This window comes from Malaclemys terrapin, chromosome 17 (genome assembly GCF_027887155.1).
Source record: "Malaclemys terrapin pileata isolate rMalTer1 chromosome 17, rMalTer1.hap1, whole genome shotgun sequence".
NCBI classification, from domain to species: domain Eukaryota; kingdom Metazoa; phylum Chordata; order Testudines; family Emydidae; genus Malaclemys; species Malaclemys terrapin.
The window spans coordinates 789,615-816,956 of NC_071521.1; the positions used below are offsets into that span (position 1 = coordinate 789,615).

The 27,342-nt window shown below is 39.8% G+C and overlaps 1 protein-coding gene across 13 annotated transcripts in view; it reads right to left on the reverse strand.

Annotated features, from left to right (window-relative positions):
• RALGPS1 (Ral GEF with PH domain and SH3 binding motif 1) overlaps positions 1-27,342 on the reverse strand; it is a 377,097-nt gene that overhangs the window by 256,957 nt on the left and 92,798 nt on the right. For all 13 annotated transcript variants that reach the window (XM_054007752.1, XM_054007749.1, XM_054007751.1 and 10 more), the window contains 4 exons: positions 27,231-27,338; positions 24,557-24,607; positions 3,128-3,211; positions 643-732 (listed from right to left, as the gene is read on the reverse strand). In XM_054007752.1, coding sequence (XP_053863727.1) covers positions 643-732; positions 3,128-3,211; positions 24,557-24,607; positions 27,231-27,338 — 333 coding nt within the window. The remainder of the gene's footprint in view (positions 1-642; positions 733-3,127; positions 3,212-24,556; positions 24,608-27,230; positions 27,339-27,342) is intronic.

The following is a 27,342-nucleotide window of genomic DNA, read 5'->3' on the forward strand; positions in this document are numbered from 1 at the left end:
CAAGTCCCAAAAGATGACATTGTGGTGCATCACAAAAATTGTAGTCTAACTGGTGAGCCCTACCTATAGCAGAGAATGGGAGGATCAGGCCTCAGAACTCCAGCTTCATTAGGCTCTATGACAGCATGTCAAAATAGAAATATTCTGGTTTTTAGCCAAAATATTTTGGCTTTCAATTTTTTGCCAGCAATTCTAAATTTTCTGTGGAAAAGGTTCATGAAAACAATTTTTTGGTGAAAATTTTCTGTGGGGAAATATTTTTTTTTTCCCAACCAGCTCTAGTGCTAGCAACAAAAAGTTGTTTTGGTAATTATGTTGCCCATGGCTCCAATGCAGCTCAACAGCATAATAGCAGCAAGATGAATCACCTTTAAACTTGTAAAAATGCTAAACTAGAATATTTATAGCAGAAGCCAGTTAAAAAGTTCACTGCCCATTGTACCTAACTATGTACGAGCAGATCAACCTGTGGTGGTCACATTGTGTGTCACAATGACCAAGCACTTAGTGGGATAGCAGGAGCTGTGCTATAAAGACTTTTATTCTTCAGTGGTCTAAAGAAACAGTTGATATGAGGAGTGGATAAACAGACCAAAAAAAATATTTTGAATAATAATAATAATAATAAAAATGCACACTTACCTTAGCTATTTTCACAAAATGGCTCAATATTTCTGCCCTTATTTTTAAGGTCTGTGCTGTTAAAATTTCTCGTACAACCCAGAAACTGACCTATAAAGAAACATATACATCTGAATTTAATGCAAAAAAACCCACCTTTTTTATATTAAACATCTATCAACTGTCTTGATTCTCTAAAGAAAATGCAGGTTAGGAGCAGGAAAGATACGAATCTTTTAAGAAAGACGGGGTATTAAACAAACCTTAGTAAGCAACTGCTGAACTGATTACCCATACCACTTCTTTAATTTCAATGACTTAACTAAACAAAAAGACTTGAGAGATTAATTTAGATTTATAAAATTTAATTAAATATCCTTAACAGCCACAACTGATAGGACAGCATATAAGACAACAAAAACAGTAGCAGACTAGGATTTGGCTAACAAACTAGAAAACTGGTCAATATAATCATTCAGATTTTCAGAATCAAATCACACAACCTCTACAGAAAATAACACCTATATTCAATCACTATCTAGGAAAGGTGACTTTATTTAGATTTTTGATTATAGTCCCTCCGAACAGGAACTCACTTGTGCCAACCGATTTTATCAACCCTGCTGTTGGTAACACAGCAGACGAAAAAGAAAAAACAGAAGCAAAATGTAAAACGAAAACTCCCCTTCAATACAAAGTTAAAGTGCAAGACAATTTGGTTAATTAAATATATGCCAGTTAACCCTGGTCTCCTAGGGTTTCTTATTTGAATATTACTACTTGATAGTAAGGGCTTCTTTTCATGCAACAGTTAGCTGAAGTTAGTAAAGTTGCTCCAATTAAGTTAGCCTAGCTCCAATGAGAGCAGGGTGAGAGCAACAAGATTAGGAAATAACCACCTACACAGAGTGATTTGTTTAGTAGCATAGACTGATTGGATATGCAGTTGATGAGTTGTAATTCGAGCTGCTGCATTACAGCAACACTCCAACAATTAAATCGCCATCCCCTCCAGCCTTGCAGACTGAAAGACCAGTGATCTAGCCACTAGGTCGCCCAGCCACATAAGACCCTATCACAGATTATAATCAAGTCATCCCTTAATCCTCTCTTTGTTAAATTAAACAGATTAAGCTTCTTGTGTTTATCGCTATGTAGAGAGTGAACAATGCTCCTACTCCTACATGGTTTACCATACTGGTGCAGCAAGGTAGGAATATGAGGAAACTGCCGCTGCCTGTGCTCACCTATTCTGGATAAACAGAGGTCATCAATCTCTACGACTGTCAACCTAGCAGCTTTCCACAAGAATTACATTTATTAAAATTTATAAAATTTAGGGGAAAGATGAAAGATTATCCATGTAAATTTAAGAGCCATAGATACTTATGAAGTGTAGCTACTAGAACGTTATAGTGGGAGAATGTTTTCATTTGGGATGAGCCCTTTCCTCACAGCTGAGAAGAGGCAGGAAGCAGACTCGTATACCCAAAATGGCAGCTAATTTTTGACTGAGTCACAGAATTTAGCTAGTATCAAGACTTGCATATTTTCTTTATGCACCCGAGGGATTTCCTCTGCCATATTTGAAACATACACTAAAACATGTGATTGACTATCCCTTCACCTAGATGCCTGTGCACAATGACAAACTGCACAACTACTTCTGAGTGCACTCTAAGCACAATTTGAGGGTTATTGTTACTCGGAATGCTCCTAAAATTAGCATATACATGATTTGCTAGGTAGGATTTTTCCTTTTTAAATTACAAGAGTGTTATAAGGTTAAGTTATGCTTTGTATTGCAACTTGAGTGGAAACATTTTAACTTGTTCATTTCTTATTATTAGATACTAGGTGAATACATGCACGTGTCTACATAATAGAATCAAACAAAACAGTGTTCGCAAACTAACTGTGTTTTTGTGTTTAGTGAGGGTTACATCAGAAACCCAGAAAATCTCAGGCTCTGGAAGAAATCTTGTTGTTTGAGAGTAGGTTGTTGAACTGGAATATAATCAAATACTCTTGATCAGAAAGAAAAAAAATATTCCCTTAATGTTTAGCAATTTGTTCTCACATCTGTTACTAAATAAATAAAATCCCCCATCAAAAAAGAGCAAACAAAATAAACAAACAAGCCCAAACCCAACACCACCAATCCATTCTTCTTCTTCATGTCCATTGAGTATCATGTAATAACACTCATCTTAAAATTACCCTATTTTTATATTCATCCTTTGCAGCATTTAAATGTAACTCTAATCTGAAAAATTAGAAGTCAGTTATAATCAACACATTTGCTACACCCATACTGATCTCCTTTAAAGCCAACACCTCTCAAGAAAAAAAAAACTAATTCTTTTATGATTACTAATCCATCAAAACACTGTGTTAATAGGATTCAGATGTGGCACATTTATGTATATCAGTGAAGTAACAAATTCAATCCTTGTTAAATTCAGGTGGGCAGCGTTAATTCTGTAAATCTAATTAGATTATTTACCTGATTAAACCTCCTTGTGAAGGCAACAATATTAGGGGCGAGGATGTGTTTTTCTTTCTTATTCCATCCACAGCTGGCTAGTTCCTAGAAAATACGCCAAAATACTGTTTCACTATTTACATCTTTTTAAAAGAGAGATAAACAGTCTTTAAAAATAAAACAATGTTGAAATATTGTCTTTGAATTCCAATGTAGGGAAACTAAACTTAACTGAAATACCATTAGAGGGAAGCATGGAAATGGACACATAAGAGTAATATCTACCGTAGACATTTCTAAAACATCGATCACTGCATTTATAAATCAAGTATCAGAGGGGTAGCCATAGTAGTCTGTGTCCACAAAAACAATGAGGAGTCCAGTGGCACCTTAAAGACTAACAGATTTATTTGGGCATAAACTTTATGTCTCTTTATGTGCCTGTATATTTATGCTTGTATCTGTAATTTTCACTCCATGCATCTTAAGAACTGTTTTTTTACCCACGAAAGCTTATGCCCAATAAATCTGTTAGTCTTTAAGGTGCCACCGGACTCCTCGTTGTTTTTTCAGTTATAAAGGCCCTAATTCCACGACAACTACACTATAAAACTATGCTCTCTCCTCTGTACTTGTGTATTTGCTGTGATACACTTTTCCAAGAGTGGGAAAAACAGATACACACAAGACAAATGGACCTCATCACTGTAGTATCTAAGGCCTCAGTTCTACACTGAGCACTTCACCCTCACAGACTCCAATTCAAATGAGGCTCACACTGCTCCAGGCCTGGAAGAGCTCAATGCAGGATAGGGGACTAAGAACTTTACTCACACACTACTATCTTATTCCATGCAAAAGCTTTAGTATTAAGGCAATGTTAAGATTGAAAAAAAAAAAAATCAAACACTTAAGTGTCTAAAAGCAGAGTTAAGTTAGTGCCGACTCAAGGTGTAAAGCTCAGCAACTCTGCAGCCTGTGCTTATAACTTAACTAAGCCTTCTCAATATTATAGCTTGTCAATTAATACAATTTATAATAAAACTAATTATAAATACTACATATAATAAATAACAGTACATTTGTTCTCTAGATTTGGCATGATTTTTAAGTCTCATGAGATCTACAAAACAAGCCAAATTTGAATAAAACAGTTCAGCAATTTTAAAGTTATGAACATTTAAAGAGATGGAGTTGGATCAGAGTTGAAATGGTCTCAACTCATAGATCATACCAGTTTGAAACAACAACTCGTTTAAAATTGCCTTGTGATTGATAATCCTGAGTTTGAACCATCAGAAGTTAGCCACTCTTGACCAAAGTCTTGCAAGTAGCCAGAAAATATATTAAAGACTAGAACTTAAAATTTTACATCAATTGAACAGTTGGCTAATAACTATTTAACTACTTAGTTTTTAACTTCTTCTCCATTAAATAGAATTTACAATAATACTTCCTAACTAGGTACCAGTCATTACTATTCACTATCATTAGGATAGGACATTTTCTGGAGAGATATCCCAAAAAAGCCACCCTTCTCATTCTCTGTATAGCATGTGCTAAAATACTATCATACTTTTATGTTGGACCTTTATCATTAAGCACTTAATTACACAGAGAGAGTATTAAGGAACTTCAGCTGCCTCTGGGAAGAAAGGCGATAGCCAAAATGTGCACAAGACAGAGGGAGGAGGGCATTTCCTCTTTTAACTGTAACTTGGACAAACTTTACTCCTACAAAATGCATCATGGGCTTTTCAACATAAATACATCCACAGCCAAGAGTGTTCCTATTTTTAAGGTTTCACACATTGAATTGACAATGAAGGTCTTGACAATGAAGGTCTGATCTGCCTACATGGAACCTATTGATTCAGACACTAAGTATTTTAAATACAATGTTTAGTAAATTATACTACAATTGGAAGAGTGCAGAGAAGGGCAACAAAAATGATTAGGGGGATGAGACAGCTTCCATATTTGGAGAGATTAAAAAGTATATGAAACTGTTCATCTCAGAAAAGACACAACTGAGTGGCGATATGAAAATCATGAATGGTATGGAGAAAGTGTTACTTATCCCTTCACATCACACATGAACTAGGGGTCATCTGCTGAAATTAATAGGCAGCAGGTTTAAAACAAACAAAGGGAAGTACTTCTTCACACAATGCACAGTCAAACTGTGAAACTTGTGGCCATAGGATATTGTGAAGGCCAAAAGTATAACTGGGTTCAAAAAAGAATTAGATAAGTTCACGGAGGATAGGTCCACCAATGGCTATTAGCCAAGATGGTGGGGGGGGATACAACCCCATGCTCTGGGTATCCCCTAAATCTCCAGCTGGGACTGGACAACAGGGGATGGATCACTTGATAATTGCACTGTTGTGTTTATTCCCTCTGAAGCACGTGGCACCAGCCACACTCAGAGGCAGGATACTGGCCTACATGGACCATTGATCTGAACCTGTATGGCCACTCTTATCTCTTAAATATTTCTAACCTTTTACTCAGCCCATACACACAAGCAGCACCCAACTGTTGCCAGGGGGCTGTGTGGTCGGTAGTAGAACTAGGATTCCAGGGGTGATGTTTTTTCTTTCTGCTCCTCCAAACAGCACAGGACACCTAATAATATTTATGCAGCTAAGATAAGGGAAGATAACACCCAGAGAACCACTTACAAGATAACAATGAACAAGATAAGTTGGGAAAACAGGTAAAGAATTGGTGAACATGGACAGTGTGTGGACAGAACATGCTGTACAGAGATTGGTTCCTACAAAGTAACCAAGCCAACCCTAAAACGTGTAATACACATCTAATTGCATTTACTGTAAAGTGTAACTGTATATAAAGGGAGAGGGTTTCTGTGTAACTTGGATATACAATGTACCCTGAATCCACACCTTGCATTTAAGTCTGATCAACTCAGTGTAGCATTGCTGTATGCCAGCAAAAGATACCTGAGTGATAAAGAGTTGATGTGGGCCTAAGGGGCCAATTAGCGTACCAGGCTGCACGTAGAGGGAGAACCAGGCTTAAATGAACAAGAGGCTCAGCTGGGCTCAAGTAGGATGGATTATAAAGCCAGGAAGTTTGCAGCAGAAGGGGCCTGCAGGAGAGAGTCTGCAGTCACTCCAGGGAGCAGAGGGGGGTGAAAACCCAGGAGGGAGAGAAAGCCCCAGGCTTCTAGCCGTAGAAGGGTAAATCCCAGAGAAGATGTGGGGAAAGGAAGCCTGAAAGTACTAAGTAAGAAGAAGCCCAGGGAAACAGCAGTAAGTGGTAGGACTCACTGACCTTGGCTGCTTGTTATAGGTCCCTGGGCTGGAACCCAGTTCAGAGGGCAGGCCTGGTTCCCCTACCAGCTACTGGGAAGTGGCACAAGAGCATTGGAGACACCAACCAGACAGCTTAGCGAGTTTGTTCCCTAAGCCTAGGAGTGGCCCCCAAGAAAGCGCTGTCTCCTGCACAGATGAGCTTTACCCTTGCAGTAGACAATTCTACTGTGTCAAAGTGAAAATGTCAACTGTGGTCTTTGTGCCAAAGCTTCAGCTAACCTTTTAAGTATCTCAGGCCCTGACCACTAAATCCCTTGAAGACGAGAATAGCAAAGTTGAATATGATATGATGTTGTATGGGAAGTGTGACAGGATGTACCTGGCCTTTATGGTTCTCTACAGAAGGGCCCACATTCCTACTACAACCCGCCTCAGGAAAGGAGCAGCGAAAGTGAGTCCTCCAGGCCTGCTTAGAGAGGCCTCACAGAAGCAGCCAATGAGAGCCCAGCAGGTTCAGATAAAAGGAGCTGCAGACTCAAGCAGGTCAGTTCCTGGCTGGGACCAGAGGGGCAAATAAGGGTGCTCCTTTCTGTCCAAAGCCTGAGAACTACACCCTGTGGTAAGGAGCGAAGATAAAGAGGCAAGGCAGGAAGAGCTCCAGGGAAGTAGAAGCAACGAGTCGAAGAGAATGGTACGTGGCCACTGGCCAATAGTAAAATTGTGTAAGAAGGGGACAAGGCTCATTTTGAAGCTAGAGCAAAGGGCTAAATTTAAATGGCCTAGAGCTGGGGCTGAAGACCCTGGTGAGGGCAGGCAGACAGTCTTTTTTGGACTGTTTGCTACCCCAAAAGCAGTTAATTTTGAATGTGTGATGAGGCCAGAGGGCCAAGCCACTGAAGACCTTCCAAACTAAGTTGACAACCTACAGAAGACTCCAGGAGTGGGGAAAAGAACTGCAGTATCACACCCAGCCATTAAGTGGTGTTCAAGAGGTATCACCCCATTACAGAGAGCCAATGTCAGAAGCAGAGGACAAGTTTGATGTGTTTGCTGTAACTTGTATTGCTGGGGAGGCATACTATTGTATTTTGTATTAGATACGATTTCCTGAGGGCTGATAATTTCATGCTCTGCAAACAAGGTAATATATCTAGGAAAGAATGAAGGTCATTCACATAGGATTGGACTAACTTGGAAAGCAGAGACTGAGAAAAGGAATTAGAGGTCAGAGTGAATAAAAAACTCAACTTGAACTCCCAGTGCAATGGGCCGGCTAACTCAACAAATGATCCTTATTTGTATAAAAAAGGGAAATATCAAGGAGGAGTAGGGAGGTTTTATTACTGTATAACTGTAAATTGCACCATATATAGCTTAGTAGATCTCATCCTCATTTAGTTTTTATTCACAAATTGGAAGAGGAAAAACAAGCTTTCCTGATTTTTCAACTCCCAATTGGTTTCTTAACTTTGAATGAACAAGTCATTGAGCTGAACTAGTTGAATAAACTGAAATGAAGGAAACATTCTGTCTACCTGCAGAAGGCTGTCAAAGGCTGAGTTAGTCTCTAAACAAATTCTGGTTCCAGTGCTTAGCCAGTGACTTCCATCAGTTCAATGGTTTAACTTTCTTTAAAACTTTGGTAAAAAAATGTACCGCTTATTTAAAAAAAATTAAATGAATTTGTTATAGAAAGTTTAGGCTTGTAATGTAGCTTGTCATAATTTAAAATTTCATTTTAAATAAAAATGCATTTAATTTAAATTAAAATCTGATTTAAATAAAAAATAAATTGTTTTTATTTACTCTGTTTCTGCAATACCTTTGTTACTCCACTGACTAGAACGAACCAAAACATGGATTGCATCTATTTTCTGGACTTCTGAAAATGTCCAGTAAACTGTTTGTTCTAGCTTCCTTTTTTGTCTTGAAATTACATGTAATAAAAATATAGACAAGCATGATAGGGCAGTCTACAGTTAAGGTAGCAAAACACTTAATAGGTGTCAATTCCAGGAGAGGCAAAGCTGCTTTTGTAATGAGCCAGCCACTCCCAGTCCCTATTCAAGTCCAAATTAATGGTGTTAAATTTGCAAATGAATTTTAGTTCTGCTGTTTCTCTTTGAAGTCTGTTTCTGAAGTTTTTTTGTTCAAGAATAGTGACTTTTAAATCTGTTATAGAATGTCACAAACACGTGATAAGCTCTCACAACAGCCATGAGTAATGTCTTCTACTACCTCCAGTTGACTAGAAAACTCTGTCCTATACTGGCGGATGAAGACTTGCCCTCAGTTATTCATGCCAATCACCTCTTGGTTAGACTACAGCAATGTGATATACCAGGGCATGAAACCTTCAGCACTTAGGAAACTCCGACTAGTACAAAAAACTGTAGCGAGTCTCCTCAGCAACACAGGCTACCGTGAACACATCACACCTGTCTGTCCTCCATTCCCTATGCTGGCTTCCCATAGAACTTTGAATCAAGTTCAATTGATCTTCAAAACATTCAGTGGCCTGAACCAGGATACCTAAAAGACCATTTAAAGCTCTGGGACAAAGGAACTCTGGCACAATAGAACTCTCAACAAGAATAAAGCTTGTCGGGGGCAGGGGCAGAGGAGGGGGAGAAAGACAGAATCTTCTCTGGAGGTGGTCTGAGACTGTGGAATTAATTCCCCCAGCAACTAAGGTCTGGTCTATACTACCCGCCTGAATCGGCGGGTAGAAATCGACCTCTCGGGGATCGATTTATCGCGTCCCATCGGGACGCGACAATCGATCCCCGAATCGGCGCTCTAACTCCACCAGCGGAGGTGGTAGTAAGCGCCGCCGACAAAAAGCCGCAGAAGTCGATTTTGCTGCCGTCCTCACAACGGGGTAAGTCGGCTGCGATACGTCGAATTCAGCTACGCTATTCACGTAGCTGAATTTGCGTATCTTAAATCGACTCCCCGCTGTAGTGTAGATGTACCCTAAGAGCTCTCAGAAACATCACCATATTTTGCTCCAAGTGGAAGGTACATTTCCTTGACCTTGCTTTCTCGAATATAAACACAAGGCAACAGGTACATTTAACCAAAAAACCCACCACTACCAAAACAAGACACTCCATTGGCTTCTCTCTCTGGGAGAGGATGAGAAGATGCGCAGTCATGTTGTTTAACGTACTATGGTGATGAATGCAGTACAAAAACCTATATAGAACAGAACCAGAGTAGGGGCAGAGTGAGTTCATATCTTTGCTGCTGCTGTTGTTGTTTGGCTGGAGAACTTTTCTAGAAGGCTAGATTCACATGGGAGCAGTACATCTGAAAAAGCAAGAAATAAAAGGAGTGACAGCAGCAGATCTGGACACTGATTCAAGAAAGCATCCCTATTCAAGGCAACACTTACGTATATGCTTAAATTTAAGAATGTGCTTAAGTGTTGTCCTGAATAGGTATAGATTTCAGCATATGTTTAAGTGATCTTTCTGAACAGGGCCCTAAATCTGTATGTCTGGGAGGATTTTCCTGTGTGTTTGAATGAGTTTGATTCTCTTCATTATACAAATGATCCCAGCCCAAGATCTATGCAGGGAAAATGTACATTGTTATGGCATAATGGAGGGGAGTTTCATATGCTTTGCTAAAATCTTGGCAGACACGAAGTATGATCTGAAGTGATTTTTATTTTTTTGTTCAGCCCTTCTTGAAGTATGGATAAGCAGAAATCAAGCTGCTGAAAAAGTGCAGTAGAAAGCACCACAAAAACAGCAGTTCCCAACATTTGCAAAAGAAGGAAAATACAATTAAATATATTCATATTAATTTTTGACCAGTTTTCATATTCTAATATACTGGAGCACAAACATACACAATTTGCAATAAAAACCTCTTGTGATTATCAATTACCTCTGTATTTCATCATGACCAAGAGTAACGGACTTTAGCCATTAAAAATATATACTAAATTATCCATCAGACTAAGAGTATTTTCCTATTATTTACATTGAATTAAAAACTTTTCTTTTTCAGTTGCATTTTGATCTTAGACAGCTTTAGTCTCTGGATAAACAGTACCTGGATATTTTGAATCTTTGCCAAGTGTCTGATAAATTCCAGCCATTGTTTGAACAGTGGAACATATTACATCACAAATACGATATTTGCTTTTCCATTTTGATGACAACTACAGATGTTGTTATTGACATAAATCCCCACAAGCAGGTCTATTGGAGAAGTCTTTCTCTATTTTCTGATTTTTCAGGGGTAGCATGTGAACTTCTGTTTCAAATGCCAATGCCTACCCTATTTTCCTAGAGAAGCTGAAATGGCATTTCAACTACATGCACGATTAATGCATTCTGTGTGAAAAGATCACACTAAACAGGTCACAATGTAAGAAATGTATGAACAAAAGGGTCGAACTAAGGGCTTGTCTATATGAACACTAATTTCCAAGAAAACGGGTGTGTAAACCTACCCTGCACTAGCCTGCTCTGCAGTAACTGTCCACATGAACCTTGCCGCCATGTGCTAAAAGTTCTGTAGTGTGCTTTAATCTACTTCTATTTCAAAGTGGGACAAATCAAACCATATTATGAAATATTTTGTGCACGGTTTGTAAAAAGTAGATTTGCACCCCAGCTTGCCCTGAAGTAAGTGTTCATATAAACAAGCCCTAAGTGAGTGGACAGCAGATGCTTCTCCTTTGGCTGACTGATTTAGGCCCCAGTTAAGGAAGCATCCATATTCAGGACAGCACCTAAACATGTGCTTGTCTCATTGATGTCAATAGGACTTACACACATGCTTAAGTGATTTGCTGAATTGTGGCCTTAAAGGGGAATCTACCATTGGGATGTATTAACAGGTGTGTTGTGAGCAAGACACGAGAAGTCATTCTTTCGCTCTACTCTGCTCTGGTTAGGCCTCAGCTGGAGTATTGTGTCCAGTTCTGGGCACCGCATTTCAAGAAAGATGTGGAGAAATTGGAAAGGGTCCAGAGAAGAGCAACAAGAATGATTAAAGGTCTTGAGAACATGACCTATGAAGGAAGGCTGAAAGAATTGGGTTTGTTTAGTTTGGAAAAGAGAAGACAGAGGGGACATGATAGCAGTTTTCAGGTATCTAAAAGGGTGTCATAAGGAGGAGGGAGAAAACTTGTTCACCTTAGTCTCTAAGGATAGAACAAGAAGCAATGGGCTTAAACTGCAGCAAGGGAGGTCTAGGTTGGACATTAGGAAAAAGTTCCTAACTGTCAGGGTGGTTAAACACTGGAATAAATTGCCTAGGGAGGTTGTGGAATCTCCATCTCTGGAGATATTTAGGAGTAGGTTAGATAAATGTCTATCAGGGATGGTCTAGACAGTACTTGGTCCTGCCATGAGGGCAGGGGACTGGACTCGATGACCTCTCGAGGTCCCTTCCAGTCCTAGAATCTATGAATTGCAGTAAAAGGAGCAGAATTTCTGTCCCTACACAAAATACCTACACACCACAGTAATTTAATTATATGCACTCATATCTTCCCTCACATTTCTATCTTTGTTTTATTTTATCTTTTTTTCTTGAATGGGTTTATAGTGTACACCTCGAGTTAAAGATTAAAAAATAGATTTAGATTCAAGGACTTTAACAAAAGAGAAAATAGCCTTTATAGTTAGAACCAAGCCATATTTTTTGCATAAACTGTTTATAGGGCACTCAGCTGGGATGTGGGAGACCAGGGTTCAATTCCTCCTTCTGCCTGATGTGGAGCAGGGATCTCAACTTGGGTCTCCCACAATGCAGGAGAGTGTCCTACCACTGAGTTAAAGGTTATAAGGAAGGCATGACTGTCACCCACCCACTTTCCTTCTCCAACTCCACCTTTGCCTCTGGCAGTTTTGTGAATCTAGCCCCTTATTTCCTTTGTTTTTATTTTAAAAACGCTCAGACACAAAATGGCATTTAGCATCTCATATTTATTTTTGGAGCTTTTTCAAAATTACCTACTCAACCATTCAACTACAGGAAAGCAAAAAGTTGCAGAGAATGGCCTTTTTCTAGATCTACTATTTAAAAGATTTTTTAAAATTAATTTGTCAAGTGATAAGAATAACAGCTGTCACCATTTAAAAAAAACAACAGCAACACTTGCCAGCAGTGAACACAGCAATACCTAAAGTTTATAGTCTTTCCCATTCTGAGAATAAGAAATAACTGTGGTAATGGTTGCCAAATATTGACTTTTTAAATGGGTGAAATAAATTTGCTATTTGAGTGGAAGGAAAAAATTGTTTTAGTAAAAACAACTGCACATATGCAGTAACTACTTTTCATTTAAAAAAAGAAGTATGGAGATTAACCAAAGACTACCAGCTGAACTGCTGATATCTGCAGTTGAGCTTTCTGTCTGAACAAATAAGATCTCATTTTTTATTTAAGCTTGGAGATGAAGGGGTGAAAGTTGTACTGTACTAGTCAGACCACTTTATCCTTTGCCCAGGACTCATCTTTGCTGCCATTGGGGCAGAGGATCTGTTTAAATCAGTTTCCCTTAGAATGACTGGAACTGGTTCCATTTCAGAGTCTCTGAAGAGGAATACTACCCAGATGATGGACCATGCTATAAGCTGCCTGATCAGACACTATGAATATCTTTCATCATCAACTAATGATATAGTCTAGGAGTGCTCTCGGTTCCTCAGCTGCTTTTGAATATTCAATCAGCAGCAGTGGCAGAGAGTGATTCTCCCCTACACCCTGCAATCAATGCGGGGGCAGATGGTTGTAACCTTTCCTTTAAGTTGCAAACTTCCTCAGTTACCCATACCTTTCTACCTCCAGAACAGATTACTGCAATCAGCTCTATGTGGAATATGCCAGAAAACATTGGGAAAGCCCAGATATCTGACTATTTGGCTACTTTGAGTTTTGCAGGCAAAAGCACATTATAACTATGCTCGCTCCAGAGATTGCATTTGCTCCAATTCATTTCTGCAAACAATTAAAAAACTACCTTTGCTATATAAAGCTCTCGATGATGGGTCCTGTTTATTTAAGAGATCATTTATCTTCACACACTGAATCCTAGCAGTCGAGATCAGCTATGCTTCCTGAGCTATCACTTGGAGCAGGGTCTTCTCAATGGAAGGCTCATGACTTTGCAATATGTTTCCCCTCTTGATCTGACAGAGACCAAGTTTGTTGATCTTCAGGGCAGAATGTGAGGGTCTTTCTAAGGAAGGTAATTGTACAGGGAGACTTTACAATTTTGGTTGGGAGGGGTAATTTGGGGAGGGTTTTTTTTCAATATTGTATTTATAAACATGCTCAGAGATACTGATAATTGTATTACATAAACTGTTAAAATAGATGACAGATGGCCTCTCAATGAGATTTTTATTTTGGTTCTACACAGCTCTTCCAATGCACTTCAAATCATGACCTGCAGCACCTCCAGTTATTCTAGTTGTCTCCTCTCTAGTGCAGGGATCGGCAACCTTTGGCATGCGGCCCGTTAGGGAAATCCACTGCCGGGCCGGGACGGTTTGTTTACCTGCAGCATCCACAGGTTCGTCCAATCGCAGCTCCAACTGGCCGCGGTTCGCCGTTCCAGGACAATGGGGGCTGCGGGAAGCGGCAGCCAGCACATCCCTTGGCCTGTGCTGCTTCCCGCAGCCCCCATTGTCCTGGAACAGCGAACCGTGGCCAGTGGGAGCTGCAATTGGACGAACCTGTGAATGCTGCAGGTAAACAAACCGTCCCGGCCCGCCAGTGGATTTCCCTGATGGGCCGCATGCCAAAGGTTGCCGATCCCTGCTCTAGTGCATCACTGCAGTATCTGAAGACCTTCTGCTGTTGCACATCAATACTGACACACAGCATCTTTGTTTTTCCAACTGAGAGTCTCTTAAGCAGATACTGCAAACTATATCGAAACTGTAGGATGGTTTGGTGATGTGCATGAAAGGAGACTGTGCTAAGACTACTAATTTGTTCACCAATATAGAATTTGTATCAAAGACTTCAGAGTTGGAATACTAGAGCATGTTAAAAAATAGCATGGTCTACCACTAGTAAACAAAATGGACAAGGACATCTGTTATTGAAACTTTATTATGTAAGTGGCTAAATTAACATTAATTAACACACGCAATAATGTGGCCCGCTCCTCCTCAGGAACATAAACTTAAGGGGAGAACACACAATGATCCTACTTCCCACCACAAAAACTAACTAACCTAAAGCCTGATACAGTCCTTTCTCTCCCCCCTCCCCCCCAAGGTTAAGAAGTTTAAATCTATTGTGAAGGGAACTAGAAGAGAACACTTTTTGGTTCACCTCTTGAGTAAAATAAAACTAGATGACTGGCTTTATATCTGCTTGATTAATTATATAGTGACTTGGATTGGAGCCATTGTAACAGTGAGTTTCATTATTGGTTTTTAAATCAGTTTCAGGACAGAAATACATGGAAAAGTTGTACAATATTACACCTCCTAGCACAATAAATATCTGTTAATTCTGATAAGAAAGCAGCCTTGAAAATTCACAATTGACCACTACAGGCCTGAGGCAACTCATGTTTTTAGTACTGCTAATGACGACATGTAAGATATTAAACTTCCTTAGCTAGTGGGGACTGCAAATAGAAGTAACAATATCATTTGCTAGGGTGAAAAATGCCACCACATTATTAGTTTAATTTCAGTGGTCAAGCAGCCAATAGAACAGCAATGGTCAAAGGAGACATTCACTCTTCAGGCAAAAGGCAAAGCACGTAGTGGCAAGAAGAAGGGGAAAGAATAAGGAATAAGACACAAGGACGATTAAAAATGTATCATAAAAAAGCATCTAAAATTATCACTTTGCAGATCAATAAGCAGAAAACTTGCTTTTTAAAATAATGTTATACTCTATTTTAAAAGAAAGTCCTTTGATTTCTGGAACCAAAGGCATACAGTAATTTTTTTATAGCACACTTATCTCTGCCCTCTGGAATGCCTGTAATAGAGCTGGTTGGAAATGTTTCCATCAAAAAATGCTGATTCTGCAAAAATCAAAATGTCCCACAGGAACTTGTCTGGTTTTCTGTCATCTTGCCTGCTCTCCCTCAGCAGCTCACCTGGCAGGTTGCCACACAGACGGGACTCCTGGGGGTTGCTCAACAATCTGCCTGGTAGGCGGTATGTAGCTGGACTCCCAGGCTCCCAGCAGCTCAGCAGCCTGCTTGGCACAGAGCCAGGGCTCTGCGGGCTTCCAGGCTCTCGGGGAATCTGGGAGCCCAGGGAGCATATTTAATTTCAGAAACACCAAAGTGTTCCTGCTGCAGTATTTCCAAAAATAAATATGGTGTAATTTCCTTCTGCAAAAAATTTTAAGGTTTGGGGTTTTATTCTGATTCAGGATGAAAAATATTTCCAACCATTAAATGATAAAATTAGTTGCTTGTTATAAGTATCGGGCAACAGGGCAGCCATAGTGTGATGTTTGCAAACTTCCATTTTCCTTGCACCCTACCAAACCATATACTCATCACCTACATGGCTTCCTAGAAGTTCTGTGTTTTTACTATTTTGCTTTCTAAAATAGGACAATCTAACAATTTTTTAAAAAGTAATGTTAAATTGCATTTCCATTTTCTACTGTCTGTCACAGTCATACATTCAAAAAACTCAAGGTCTGTGTTTGTGAATTAGGTCCTAGCTGAGACATAAGCAACAAAACAGAGCATTTCAATACACCTCTACCCCGATAGAACGCTGTCCTCGGGAGCCAAAAAATCTTACTGTGTTATAGGTGAAACCACATTATACCAAACTTACTTTGATCTGCCGGAGTGCGCAGCCCCACCCCCCCGGAGCACTGCTTTACACATTATATCTGAATTTGTGTTATATCAGGTCGCGTTATATTGGGGGTAGAGGTGTAATTCTCACTCAATTAAGGATATATCCAAATAATACTTCTTAAATACAGTGTATTAGACACTTTTAACAGGCTAAGCAAATATTCCATAGTATGTTTCAGAATAACCACTGTGAAACTGAAATGGGAAAGAAATTTGTCATTTAGAGACTTAAGGGTGTGTATGTGTAGGATGAAGGAGTGAGTCCAATCTTCTTGAATTCAGATAAATTCAAACAGCTTAAAAAGCTTAGGTAGATCAATTTATGAACATTTAAAAAAAAAAAAAAAGAACCAGGCCTAATAGTTTACAAATACTACAACACTGTATAAGCAGCAGCAATTTGCAAGCTCTGCAACACAAAACAAAGCCCAGTACTCTGTCCCTGTACTGTACCCAAGAATACTTTACATGAAAGTGATTGATCTAAAAAGGTTTACAGACTCAGCAACAAAAAATCTCTCTTAAAATTTTATTTCCTTTACTTTCCTGCAATTCTCCCATAAAAAATGGTTATTTATGTTACAGAAACTGTGGGTTTTTGAGAGGTTGTCGTCAGTGTGGATCCACTAAACACGTGCTTGTATCTTGTAGTGATAACAGAGTTTACTGAATAGCAGTGTCTTTTGGGACCACACATGCCCCTTGTCCCTATATAATCGCATAAATGGTGGAGCGTCCATAGTCCTTCCTCAGTTCCCTCGCAATTCAAAACCTGCAAGGTCCTGAGCGCTCAAAGTGGGGGCAGATTGTGGGATTCACACTAACTACAATATCTCAAAGAACCAGTTACCGTAGACAGGAATCCCACTCCCACCCCCAACCCTCACCTACTGGAGCTGGAGTTGTGGTTCAGGGGGCTAGTAACTCCCTCCTTAAAACAGGCAGCCCTCCCATCCCCAGAACAGGAGCTGTAATTTAGGCCAGTAATAGGGCTTTAGCCAGCTTATCCTTCAGATGGCCCCTTTTCCACAATTAGTCCTCCATCTTGGAAAAATCAGCAAGCTGGCCTTTGCCTGCTGCTGGTGTCTCCCAGCTGTGAAGTAGGAAGCAACATAGATGTTGGTTCCCTTCCCAAAGCTCATCCCGTTCACCTGGGACAGAGAGGAGAGTTGCCCTGCCCACTCTACAAGATTCCTGGTCCCAGGCCCTGAAAGAGATAGGTTATCTCCACAAACACTACTTATTCACAGGACTGCTTCCTTTCTTGCAATAGCTCTTATTTCCTAGGTCCTTTGGCCATCTCAGAATCCCAAAATCTTAAAGGACTATGGCCACATTGCAAGGGTGGGCTAACCCCTAGTCTCCAGTAGTCTTAAAGGCACAGACTACCTTGTCACAGAGAGGTAGAGAAATAGTTATTTTACATTCAAGAGAACAATGGTCCTGTTAACAGGACTGACCCCAACTCCTCTTAAATTGGATACCTTGTGGAAAGGGCTGCTAGACTCCTATCAACTCATAGTTGAATAACTAGGGGAGGGCACTCTACCTGTTGTAGGATGTATGTCCGAACAGATTTGGCTTCCTCATCACCAGCTAGTTTGGCTGGCAGAACAGACCGCAATAATAGACCAGGACTTTACACTCCTGTTCATGTCCCTTTTCTTTGTTTTTCAGTGTCTATTCTCATTGTGTAGCTTTTCTTCTAGCTTCAGGTGCTAGACTAACTCCATGTAAGCAGTGGGATCACAGACCACAGCATTGTCCACTAGGCTCACAACTGACAGCAACACATGTCCATGGAGAACAGATGGCCTTCTCTCAGGCTAGAGTGCTACTTTGATGGTTCAGTCAGCAGGGCATATTGTGGGGCTTCCTAATGCCTGGACCAATGAGCTGTTGACACAGCATTCTATCTGAAATGTCCTCCTCATATATCTTGGAGACCATTATTTGCTTTGCATCCATCTTATCCTCCAAATGAAGTGAGACTGGGCAGCTCCGATGCACTTGTTTCCCTCTACTTTGCTGGTATGATCACTTGCAGCCCCGTAGTGTTTGGAGTGGTGCTTATGCACTGGTTGTGGTTGACAGGGCCAGGAACCATGTCAACAACTTTGCTGGTGTGTCTGAAGACCAAACACTGAGGCAGAGATCATACAACTCTCCTGAACTCTTTTACCCAGGAGGTATGCACCTACGGAATGTTGTAACAATGGTATTGTGAACAGGAGCAAGAAATGATTGAGAGATATGCATGTTGGATATACCAATTAAGCAGCATCTACGGTGATAGGTCCTGGCAGCAGATGCGCCAAAATCTTTTTTCAGAAGTATAATTATTTGGGATTGCTGTCTCAAACCTCCAAGGGAGAAGGTTTGGTGTGAAGTCCTTTTCCTCGTGAATCAAGCAGCAAACACAGCTTTCTTAGGAAAAGGGGCTGGATTTACAGGGAAGTCAAGCAATCTTAAGAGGCCTGGCAGTTTTTCAAGCAGTACGCTGTTCTATTTGCAGGCCAGGATAGATCTTGAATATGACAAGCTGTTAAGAGAATTCACCACTGAACTTCAGGGTGACACTTGTGCTGGTCTCAAATCTCACTGTTGAGATAATCTGCCTGCACAGTTTTATCTTTAGCTAGATACAGAGCCACCTGGTATATATGAAAGCATATACCACAAAGTGTTCAGGAAAGAAATCTGCCATGTTTTTTTAGTTAATACATTGCTGATGTGTAATCTGTCAGCCTGGTCCTACTAATTTCCTGGTCACTCCAGAGATGCCAAACTTCTAGTTCTTAGAAGTGTATTCCCTAGCCCACATTGGAAACGTCTGTGATGTTAGTCAAAGGAGCTTTTGGATTCGAAGACTTCATACATGAGACTCCAGGGATAATCAACTGAGCTGTGTTAAGGTATTTGTGGGGCAGGTAACATATCCAAACTGTCCACGTTTGGAATGTGATTTTTGGGAGACCCAATGTTGTAGAGGCCTTGTATACACAAGTATGGGGGTCTCATCCATGGAGAAGCCCATCATTCTGAGACAGATGTGTTGTCTGATATGGAAGGTAGGCAAGGACTGTAGTAGGTTCAGGTATATTGTCTTGGCACCAGAAGTCTGAGGCTAAGACGACAGAAGCATTCGACCCTCTCTTCAAGGGCTATGCAAAGCAAAGCATGGTGCTCGATTCACAGAGAAGTAGCAGGTCTGGGAAGGCTGTTCACTACCCTTAATAGAACACCCAAAGAGGGAAAGCTCAGCACACATTGCACTGTTGTAGTGAATGTGCCTCCACAATGAGGCATCTGACATGATATGCCTCCCCAAAGAGGCAGGCTGAGTTGGGGAAAATAAATTGGCATAAGAGGATTCAAAGCTTTTATTACACTTTTCCCCAGATATGGCTTTGGCACCAAGCAAGTCTCAAGGGCTCAGAGTACACTTGGCACACTAATTTTTAGGAAAAACTTTCCCGTAAAATATGATCAAACCTAACATATTGAGAAACTACATACAAGGATTTTTATTTATTTAATTTTAGATAAAGTATTCAAAAATGGTATCTGGACACAGACCCAAGACAACAGCAAAGTTCCTGTGCTCTCTGCCATGGAGACGGAACCATGGCTATTAGGTAATTCCTTTATGTAAGGTTGGGTATTGAATGTTTAGTGCCACAAGATGACACTTGTGCAGTCCCAATGGACATTGCTTTCCAAAAGATTCCAGAAGCACAGGCACAAGGGGGCACCATTCCCATGCACAGAAGCCTACAGAAGATCTTAGCCTGTTTAAATGTACTGCAAATGTTAAATCATAAATCTAAGGACCATTCTGGTCAACAGGCAAACAAACCTCAAAACTGTCTTATCAAAGACAAGGGGCACATCTTTCTGGCATGAAATATTATTTTGGGAACAATAGGATTTTAAATCAACAAAGATATTTTGTAAGATATTTGTTTCGGAAAAACTCTTGACTTTAAAATAATGGATCAAAAATTCAGGATAAAAAAGGAGTGACACCAAGGATCCATTATCAGAATCCACAAATTGTAAAGCAGGCTTCATCCCCACCCTTCTTAGCAAGAAAAGCCTCAAATTCAAACTCTTACAAAATTCTTATTACAAGTAACTTTTTATAAGCATTCTAAATGTTAAGGACAACATTTATGGTTGGCATATTCCATAGAAAGCCTTTCTTACGTCTAAATTTACGTTCCTGCTTAATGGTGAAAACCTTTTTTTTTTTTGTTCTTTAAATGCTTAAAATAGTTCACGACTATTCTACCAATTACTGTGTTACTGGCAAACTTTAGTAGCAAGTATTTGATATTTTCTTCCTGATCATTGGTAAAGATATTGAATAGCATTGGACCAACAACTGAAAATGCCTACACTGGAAAATAATTATCCCCATTTGATTTTGTATAGTGCTAATTTTTATCAAAATATCATACAGCATGAAGTCAAATGCCTTACTGAAGTGTAAGTATTATGTGTCAACCAAACTTTTGCCCTAAAAAAAAAAAAAAAAATCTATGAATTTTGTCTGGCAAGACCTGTTTTTTCCATAAAATTGTACTGAATTGTATTAATCATCTCCCGTCCTTTTATTCTTTACTGATGGCATTCTGTATCAGCCTTTCCGTGATTTTACCTGGGATCAAGGTCAAGCTAACCGGCCTATACGGTTATGTAGGTCATGCTGTTTACCTTTTTATATATTGGTACATGAACTTTTTTCCAGTTGTCTGTGACTTCACCAGTACCCCAAGATTTGTTAAACATCCACAGCTCAGAGAGCTCCTTAGTCAATTAATTTAAAACCTTTTTGTTCCTTATATATTAAAAAACTCCTTATTGTCCTTAGCCCTACTGGGCATAGATTTAACTGATAACTTTAGCTTCCTTTATCAATTGTCTCTATTTCCTTACTGCTAATTTATAGGCATTGCTAGCAACTTCCCCTTTTTTCCATTTGTCATGTATTGCTTTTTCTCGGTGCTTTCATTTTCCTTCTTAACCAGGATTTTTTATAAAACTTATCTTGCCTTCTTTTGTGACTGTGGAATTCTGGGTTTTTGGGGGGGAAGGCACATTTAATAAAGTTCTCTTAACCTCTTAATTATTATGCATATTTAAATTGTTCCTTCCAATTGGTTTTGCTTGATTGTTTTTAGCATCAGGAAATTGACCCTTTTAAAGCACCAAAAATATATATTTTCCTGGTCAGAAATATATTCTGTTTGCCCATAGCAAAAGCAATTGGGTCATCACCATCTGTACCTAGGCAATGACTAATTTTTAGTTCCATGATCAGTTCATCTTTGTCTGTCAGAATGAGATCTGATATAGCTATGCCAAGTAGAGTGCAGTACTTTGTTAAAAATTATAATTAATTTTTAGATTTTCCCAGGAAGTTTTAATAGTGGCAGCATGAGCCCTGCAGAATATTATGTAATTAAGAAGCATGTAAGAATCAGTTCAGACCCAGGGTGTCAGATGGGCTTAGACTCAGGTGGCTAGCCTGGGCTGCTGTTAGTGCCACAACATCCACATTGCTATTTTTAGCATTCTAGTTTGAGCTGAGCTAGCAGGAGTCTGCTTACCCACACAGTGATCACACCTCTCAGCTGCAGTGTAGACATCCCCCAGGGACTCTGCCTGCATATGCTAACCCACCAATAAGGAGCTACTGGGGTCATGCAATGCTGTCTTTCATTATGATCCTATCATTAGAATGATCTAATACACCAGATAAACTTCTCAGCAACCATCTCAGAATGTTAGCTCTCTGGCAGTGTTCAGAAAATGAAGTACCGCTGCTGTAAAGAAATGTCTTTCAGAAGAACTGCCAGTATCAGTGCCTGCACAGAGCTCTTCACAATGTATGGTCTCCAAACTTCATGTAGAAGCTATATTTAACTTTGCCTTAGCAGCTCAAGCTACATTTGGTAGAACCTTGTTACAGGAGATCTTGGGCTGTTGAAAAGTTATTTTATTAGAGACTGATAATATGCAAATATTTCAAAATATCTATCCAACACACCTAATCATCAAGTTACAGAACTAATGTCTCCCATTCTTATGTATACAGTAACTCCTCACTTAACGTTGTAGTTATGTTCCTGAAAAATGCGACTTTAAGCAAAACAATGTTAAGCAAATCCAATTTCCCCATAAGAATTAATGTAAATGGGGGGGGGGTTAGGTTCCAGGGAATTTTTTTTTGCCAGACAAAAGGCATTATATACATTTTAAACAAACAATTTAATACAGGTATAAGTTTTAAACGATTTTAAAGAAACAATTTAATACTACATCAATCCTAAGTATGAAGCTTGGTTGAGGTGGTGCAGTCAGAGACTGGAAGAGGGTGAACTGTCCAGCTGCTCTTCTTGCTGTCCTTGCAAGCACAGAGACCGACTTTGCCGGAGGTGGGGGGGGCTCAATCCTCAGCCCGTCCATTCCACCCCTTCCCCCAAGTCCCCCCCCTCGCTCCACTTCCTCCACACACCGCATCCTCACTCCTCCCCCAGCCTCCTACCCACGGCAATCAGCTGGTTTGCGGCATTCAGGAGGCTGGAGGGAGGAGCAAGGACACTATGCGCAACCTCCCTTCTCTGCCTCCTGAACGCCGCAAACCAGCTGATTGCCGCATGCAGGAGGTAGGGGAGGGAGGGGGGAGGCTGCGCGCCGCATCCTCGCTCCTCTCCCCCAGCCTCCTGAATGACGCAAGCCAGCTGATTGCCATGGGCAGGAGACAGGGGGATCAGGGGGAAGGCACTAATCCGTGGGGTCCGCCGGCAGGTGGGAGGCACTGGGGGGCGTGGGGGAGGGGGCGTAGGGAAGCTGCCAGCCATGGACAAAGCAGACAGCCAAACGACGTTATGAGGAGCATTACACAACTTTAAACGAGCATGTTCCATAATGGAGCAGGGACGCAACATCGAAACAACGTTAAGCAAGAGGACGTTAAGTGGGGAGTTACTGTACCTTATCAGTAGCCTCAACAAATCATTAATAAAAAATACATAGGAAAGATTGCAGCATGTGATACAAACAAGTCTGATCTAATTTCTTTAGCAATCAAATTATACTTCATTGTTTACACTAACTTGTTTTGGTAGCTGTCTGGTATGGGCAGGAAAAGAAAAAGGAATATCTTGTATGCCCATTTTCTTCAGTGTGATGTCACCAGGACACATTGATGAGATCTAAGTAGCAATTTCCCCCATAGACAGAACGGTAGAAAAAGAGCAGTCCTCTCAACCTATGGTTGAGTCAATATTACCGAAACAGAATATAGAACCTCTCTTTTCCCCAGCAAGGAGGACTGGACTGAGAATGAATTTCAAAAGACCCAGTTAGAGAAACAGTGGCTTCTGCTTCAATGAGGACTTATGAAGGAAAAGCTGGGCCCAACACTGGGCTTCTATACTGCAGAGAAGTTAGACCCTAATCTGTTTGGACAACAAGAGCTCTGGAGTTGACTTTGTTGATTGAGAAGTCCTTGAAGGCAGAGTCCAATGGGTCTCCAAACTGCCTGTAACACTTAAATGAAAAAGCTATCAGCTATATAGGAAAATTCACACAATACAGTATCCTTTGTAGAATGAGACTCAGAGCATATTATATAAAGCATCTAAGTTTATAATATTCTGAGATTGCTCATGTTGGCAGTTGAGACAAATGCTGTACAGCTTCTTAAAAGCAACAAAATAAAACAAAGAATTTAGTAGCAGATTTTCACATTCTCAATAAAAGCTGATGAGTCCAGAGCACTTCTGAAAATCTGTCTCTTACTTAAAGTTTTGTGAGTTACAAAAATTATACTGTACCATCTCAAACACACAATATACTTCAGAGACACAATATGATTTTAAACACACAGAATATAGGTCAAACACTGACTTAATGATTGCTTAAACAGAATAATTTTCACTTTTTTGTTAATTTTCCATACAAATGGTCTTCCTTCATTTTTTAGAAGGAAAGTTTAAAAGAAAAAGAAAAAGTATATACTTAGGGGAGATAAGCAAGCACTCTTTTTATAACTCAGCACATTTCCTATGGTAGTTCTACAACATCCTAATGCCCCATTTCTAGCCCAAGATGTCTCCAAGAAAAAGGTGCCAGCTGGACCAATCACATGGTTACTTTGCATATCAGCATGAGGATTTTCATCTGTGAGCTAAAACAAAACTGAAGTGAGTGTACAGATATAAATGCCTTCTAGTCTCTCTAGTCCACTTTGCTTGTATGTTTATAGTTGAAGAGTTCATCTATTGTGCAGTGTTTATATACATTTATGGCAGTGAATTTAAGAAAACATACCTCTGGCTGTATAGCTTTAAATACTGGCATATCCATTAATGTAATCTGGCTCTGCAACAAAAAAAGTGTTACAAATCATTTAGTATGAAAATAAAACAAGTACATATTTACAGCTGCTTTTACTAGGTATGGCTTTTCAGGAGTCTTGGCTTGTGCGCCAACATTTTCTCAATTAGGAGATTCACCTAATTCGGGTCTCACAGGAAATGTGACCATGTCACCTAATACTCGAATTCACATTAAACTTGGTGCTTTTCCATTCATAAGGAGGGGTGGGGACCCAGAGAGACAAAAGATTCCCACCTTGTGCCAAAGCTATAAAAGGGGGTGGAACAGAACAAAGGAGACTGCCAGTCATGAGAAAGCCCCGAGTTACCACCTGAGCTGGAACTAACAAGGACTGTACCGGGGAAAGGATTGGGTCCAAACTAGGAAGGAGTCTAGTCTGTGAAAAAAGCTTATTGGAACATCTCTGGAGGTGAGATTTTATCTGTAATCCGTTTCTTAATGTATTAGGTTTGGACTTGAATGTTTTGTTTTATTTTGCTTGGTAACTTACTTTGTTCTGTCTGTTATTACTTGGAACCACTTAAATCCTACTTTTTATACTTAATAAAATACTTTTGTTTATTAGTTAACCCAGAGTAAGTGATTAATACCTGGGGGAGCAAACAGCTGTGCATCTCTCTCTATCAGTGGTATAGAGGGCGGACAATTTACGAGTTTACCCTGTATAAGCTTTATACAGAGTAAAACGGATTTATTTGGGGTTTGGACACTGGGTGTCTGAGTGCTGGAGTCAGGAGTACTTGCTAGGCTGTTTTCAGTTAAGTCTGCAGCTTTGGGGGCATGGTTCAGAGCCTGGATCTGTGTTGCAGCAGGCTAGCGTGTCTGGCTCAACAAGACAGGGTTCTGGAGTCCCAAGCTGGCAGGAAAAATGGGCTCAGAGGTCGTTTCAGCACATCAGGTGACAGTCCCAAGGGGGTCTGTGTGACCGAACCCGTCACAGAGCACAACCGTATGATTTACAAGTAAAGTACCATATCTAGTATAAATAACTGTCTCTTTCCTGCCATGTTCCGCTATACGAGATAAGCATAATCCTGTGTTCAAGAAAAAATGTGAAAATATGACAGTCAAATTCAGCAAGAGTTGGGCAAAACTGCCAGTTTTCTCTTTATGGAATTTCAGTACCCAAGCCAAGTAATGTTGGCAAGAATTTACCAATTAATTCCTGGTAAAATGAAATTAACTAGATCACGCTAGGAACCAGAACCAGATGACATACTTTGCTGCCCCAAATAGAGGAGATCAGGATAATCAGTAACGAAATATCAGTAGGGCATTAAAGAGGGCCTTTAGTGTGCCTTGGAGAAGAGGGGTTTTTCAGTTTGATTTATTTCAGTTATAAGAGTTCTCATGCCCAGTATTTAAAAACAAATCCAAGTATTATATATATATGATTTTCCTTAGGCTGCACTGCAAGTGCTACAAAGGCAAATTTTACTTGAGCTGCTGAAATTTTTGTTCATGGCTACCGATTGCTTTCCATCTGCTAATGGACCAATACCATTGTTAAGATTCCTTTTGTTCCTAATATCTTAAATTCCATCTTCTTGTCCTAATCTCTGCTGGCCATTGATCTCTCTTTGTGCCCTTTTGTTTCCTTTATCAATTTTCTACAGTTCCAAGATTTGAATCTGTACACATTACTTTTAACCCGTTTTAAACTTTTATTATATTAACTGTGGAGACCAATCCTGTGGGCCATACTCAGTTAAGTTTGGGTGAATGGAAGTTAAAGCAAGTGAGTGTTTCTAATTTTAATGTATTATTATAATGACCTGTAGTCCACATCAAATGAACAGCAAGTTGGTGCAGGAAGACACATCGTCAGCCAAGACTTGTTCCAGTATGACAGATCCACAAAAGTTATGACAACATTTGTTACAATGGTATGGAAGTCTTGTTTGTGGACATAGTGTTTTGTAAGCATTGTGGGAGCTTAAACCTGGCGCCATATTTTATGTCCAAATATACTGTTCAAGTGCCTGGTACACTTGTACACTCTTTCAGCCACCTTCAGTACCCCGTGATCTCCTGTTCTTGCTCTGTAGCAGTGACAATGTGTTACACATATAGTAGTTTAAAACAGAAGCCAAATAATATGAGAGCAAAGAGCTGTACCTGGCATGGAAGTTCTGCTTTAAATCTGGTACTGAAAATTGGTGACTAGGGTATGAAAACTGACTCCCTCAACTTTCAAAAAATAAACCTGTTTCTGTACAACCATGAAAAACAATGCAAGAGATTCAGGTTAAAAAATAAAACAGCGAGTAGGGATGGGTCTGTATTGCCAAGCTTCCAAAGGGCTGTGGATATTTAGCAGTATTTTTAAAACCCACTTAGAAACAGCTAACATTTTGGAAAAAATCCAAACAGCTTTGTAATTAGGTTCAACAGAAAAACAAAGATGTTGAATCAGCTCAGTATTGAATGCTTCATGTTGCGGCATATATCTCAAAATTCATATGATCAGAAACTTATCTTTGAGAGTGCTGAAAGACTTGCTTAAAAGGTGTTATTTTGAAGGGAAAGAATAAAAGAGTTTGATGCTATTTTTATACTGTTAGCTCTGAATATTATAAAAATAAATTCAAACATTTTTACTTACTGCAAACTCCTCAGGAGTTACTTTCAATACGTCAAATACAACCGCATCGTAGCTTTTATTGGCATAGTCTGAACTCCTTCCTTCCAAAGAGTCAGAGCTGCTACTATCCTAC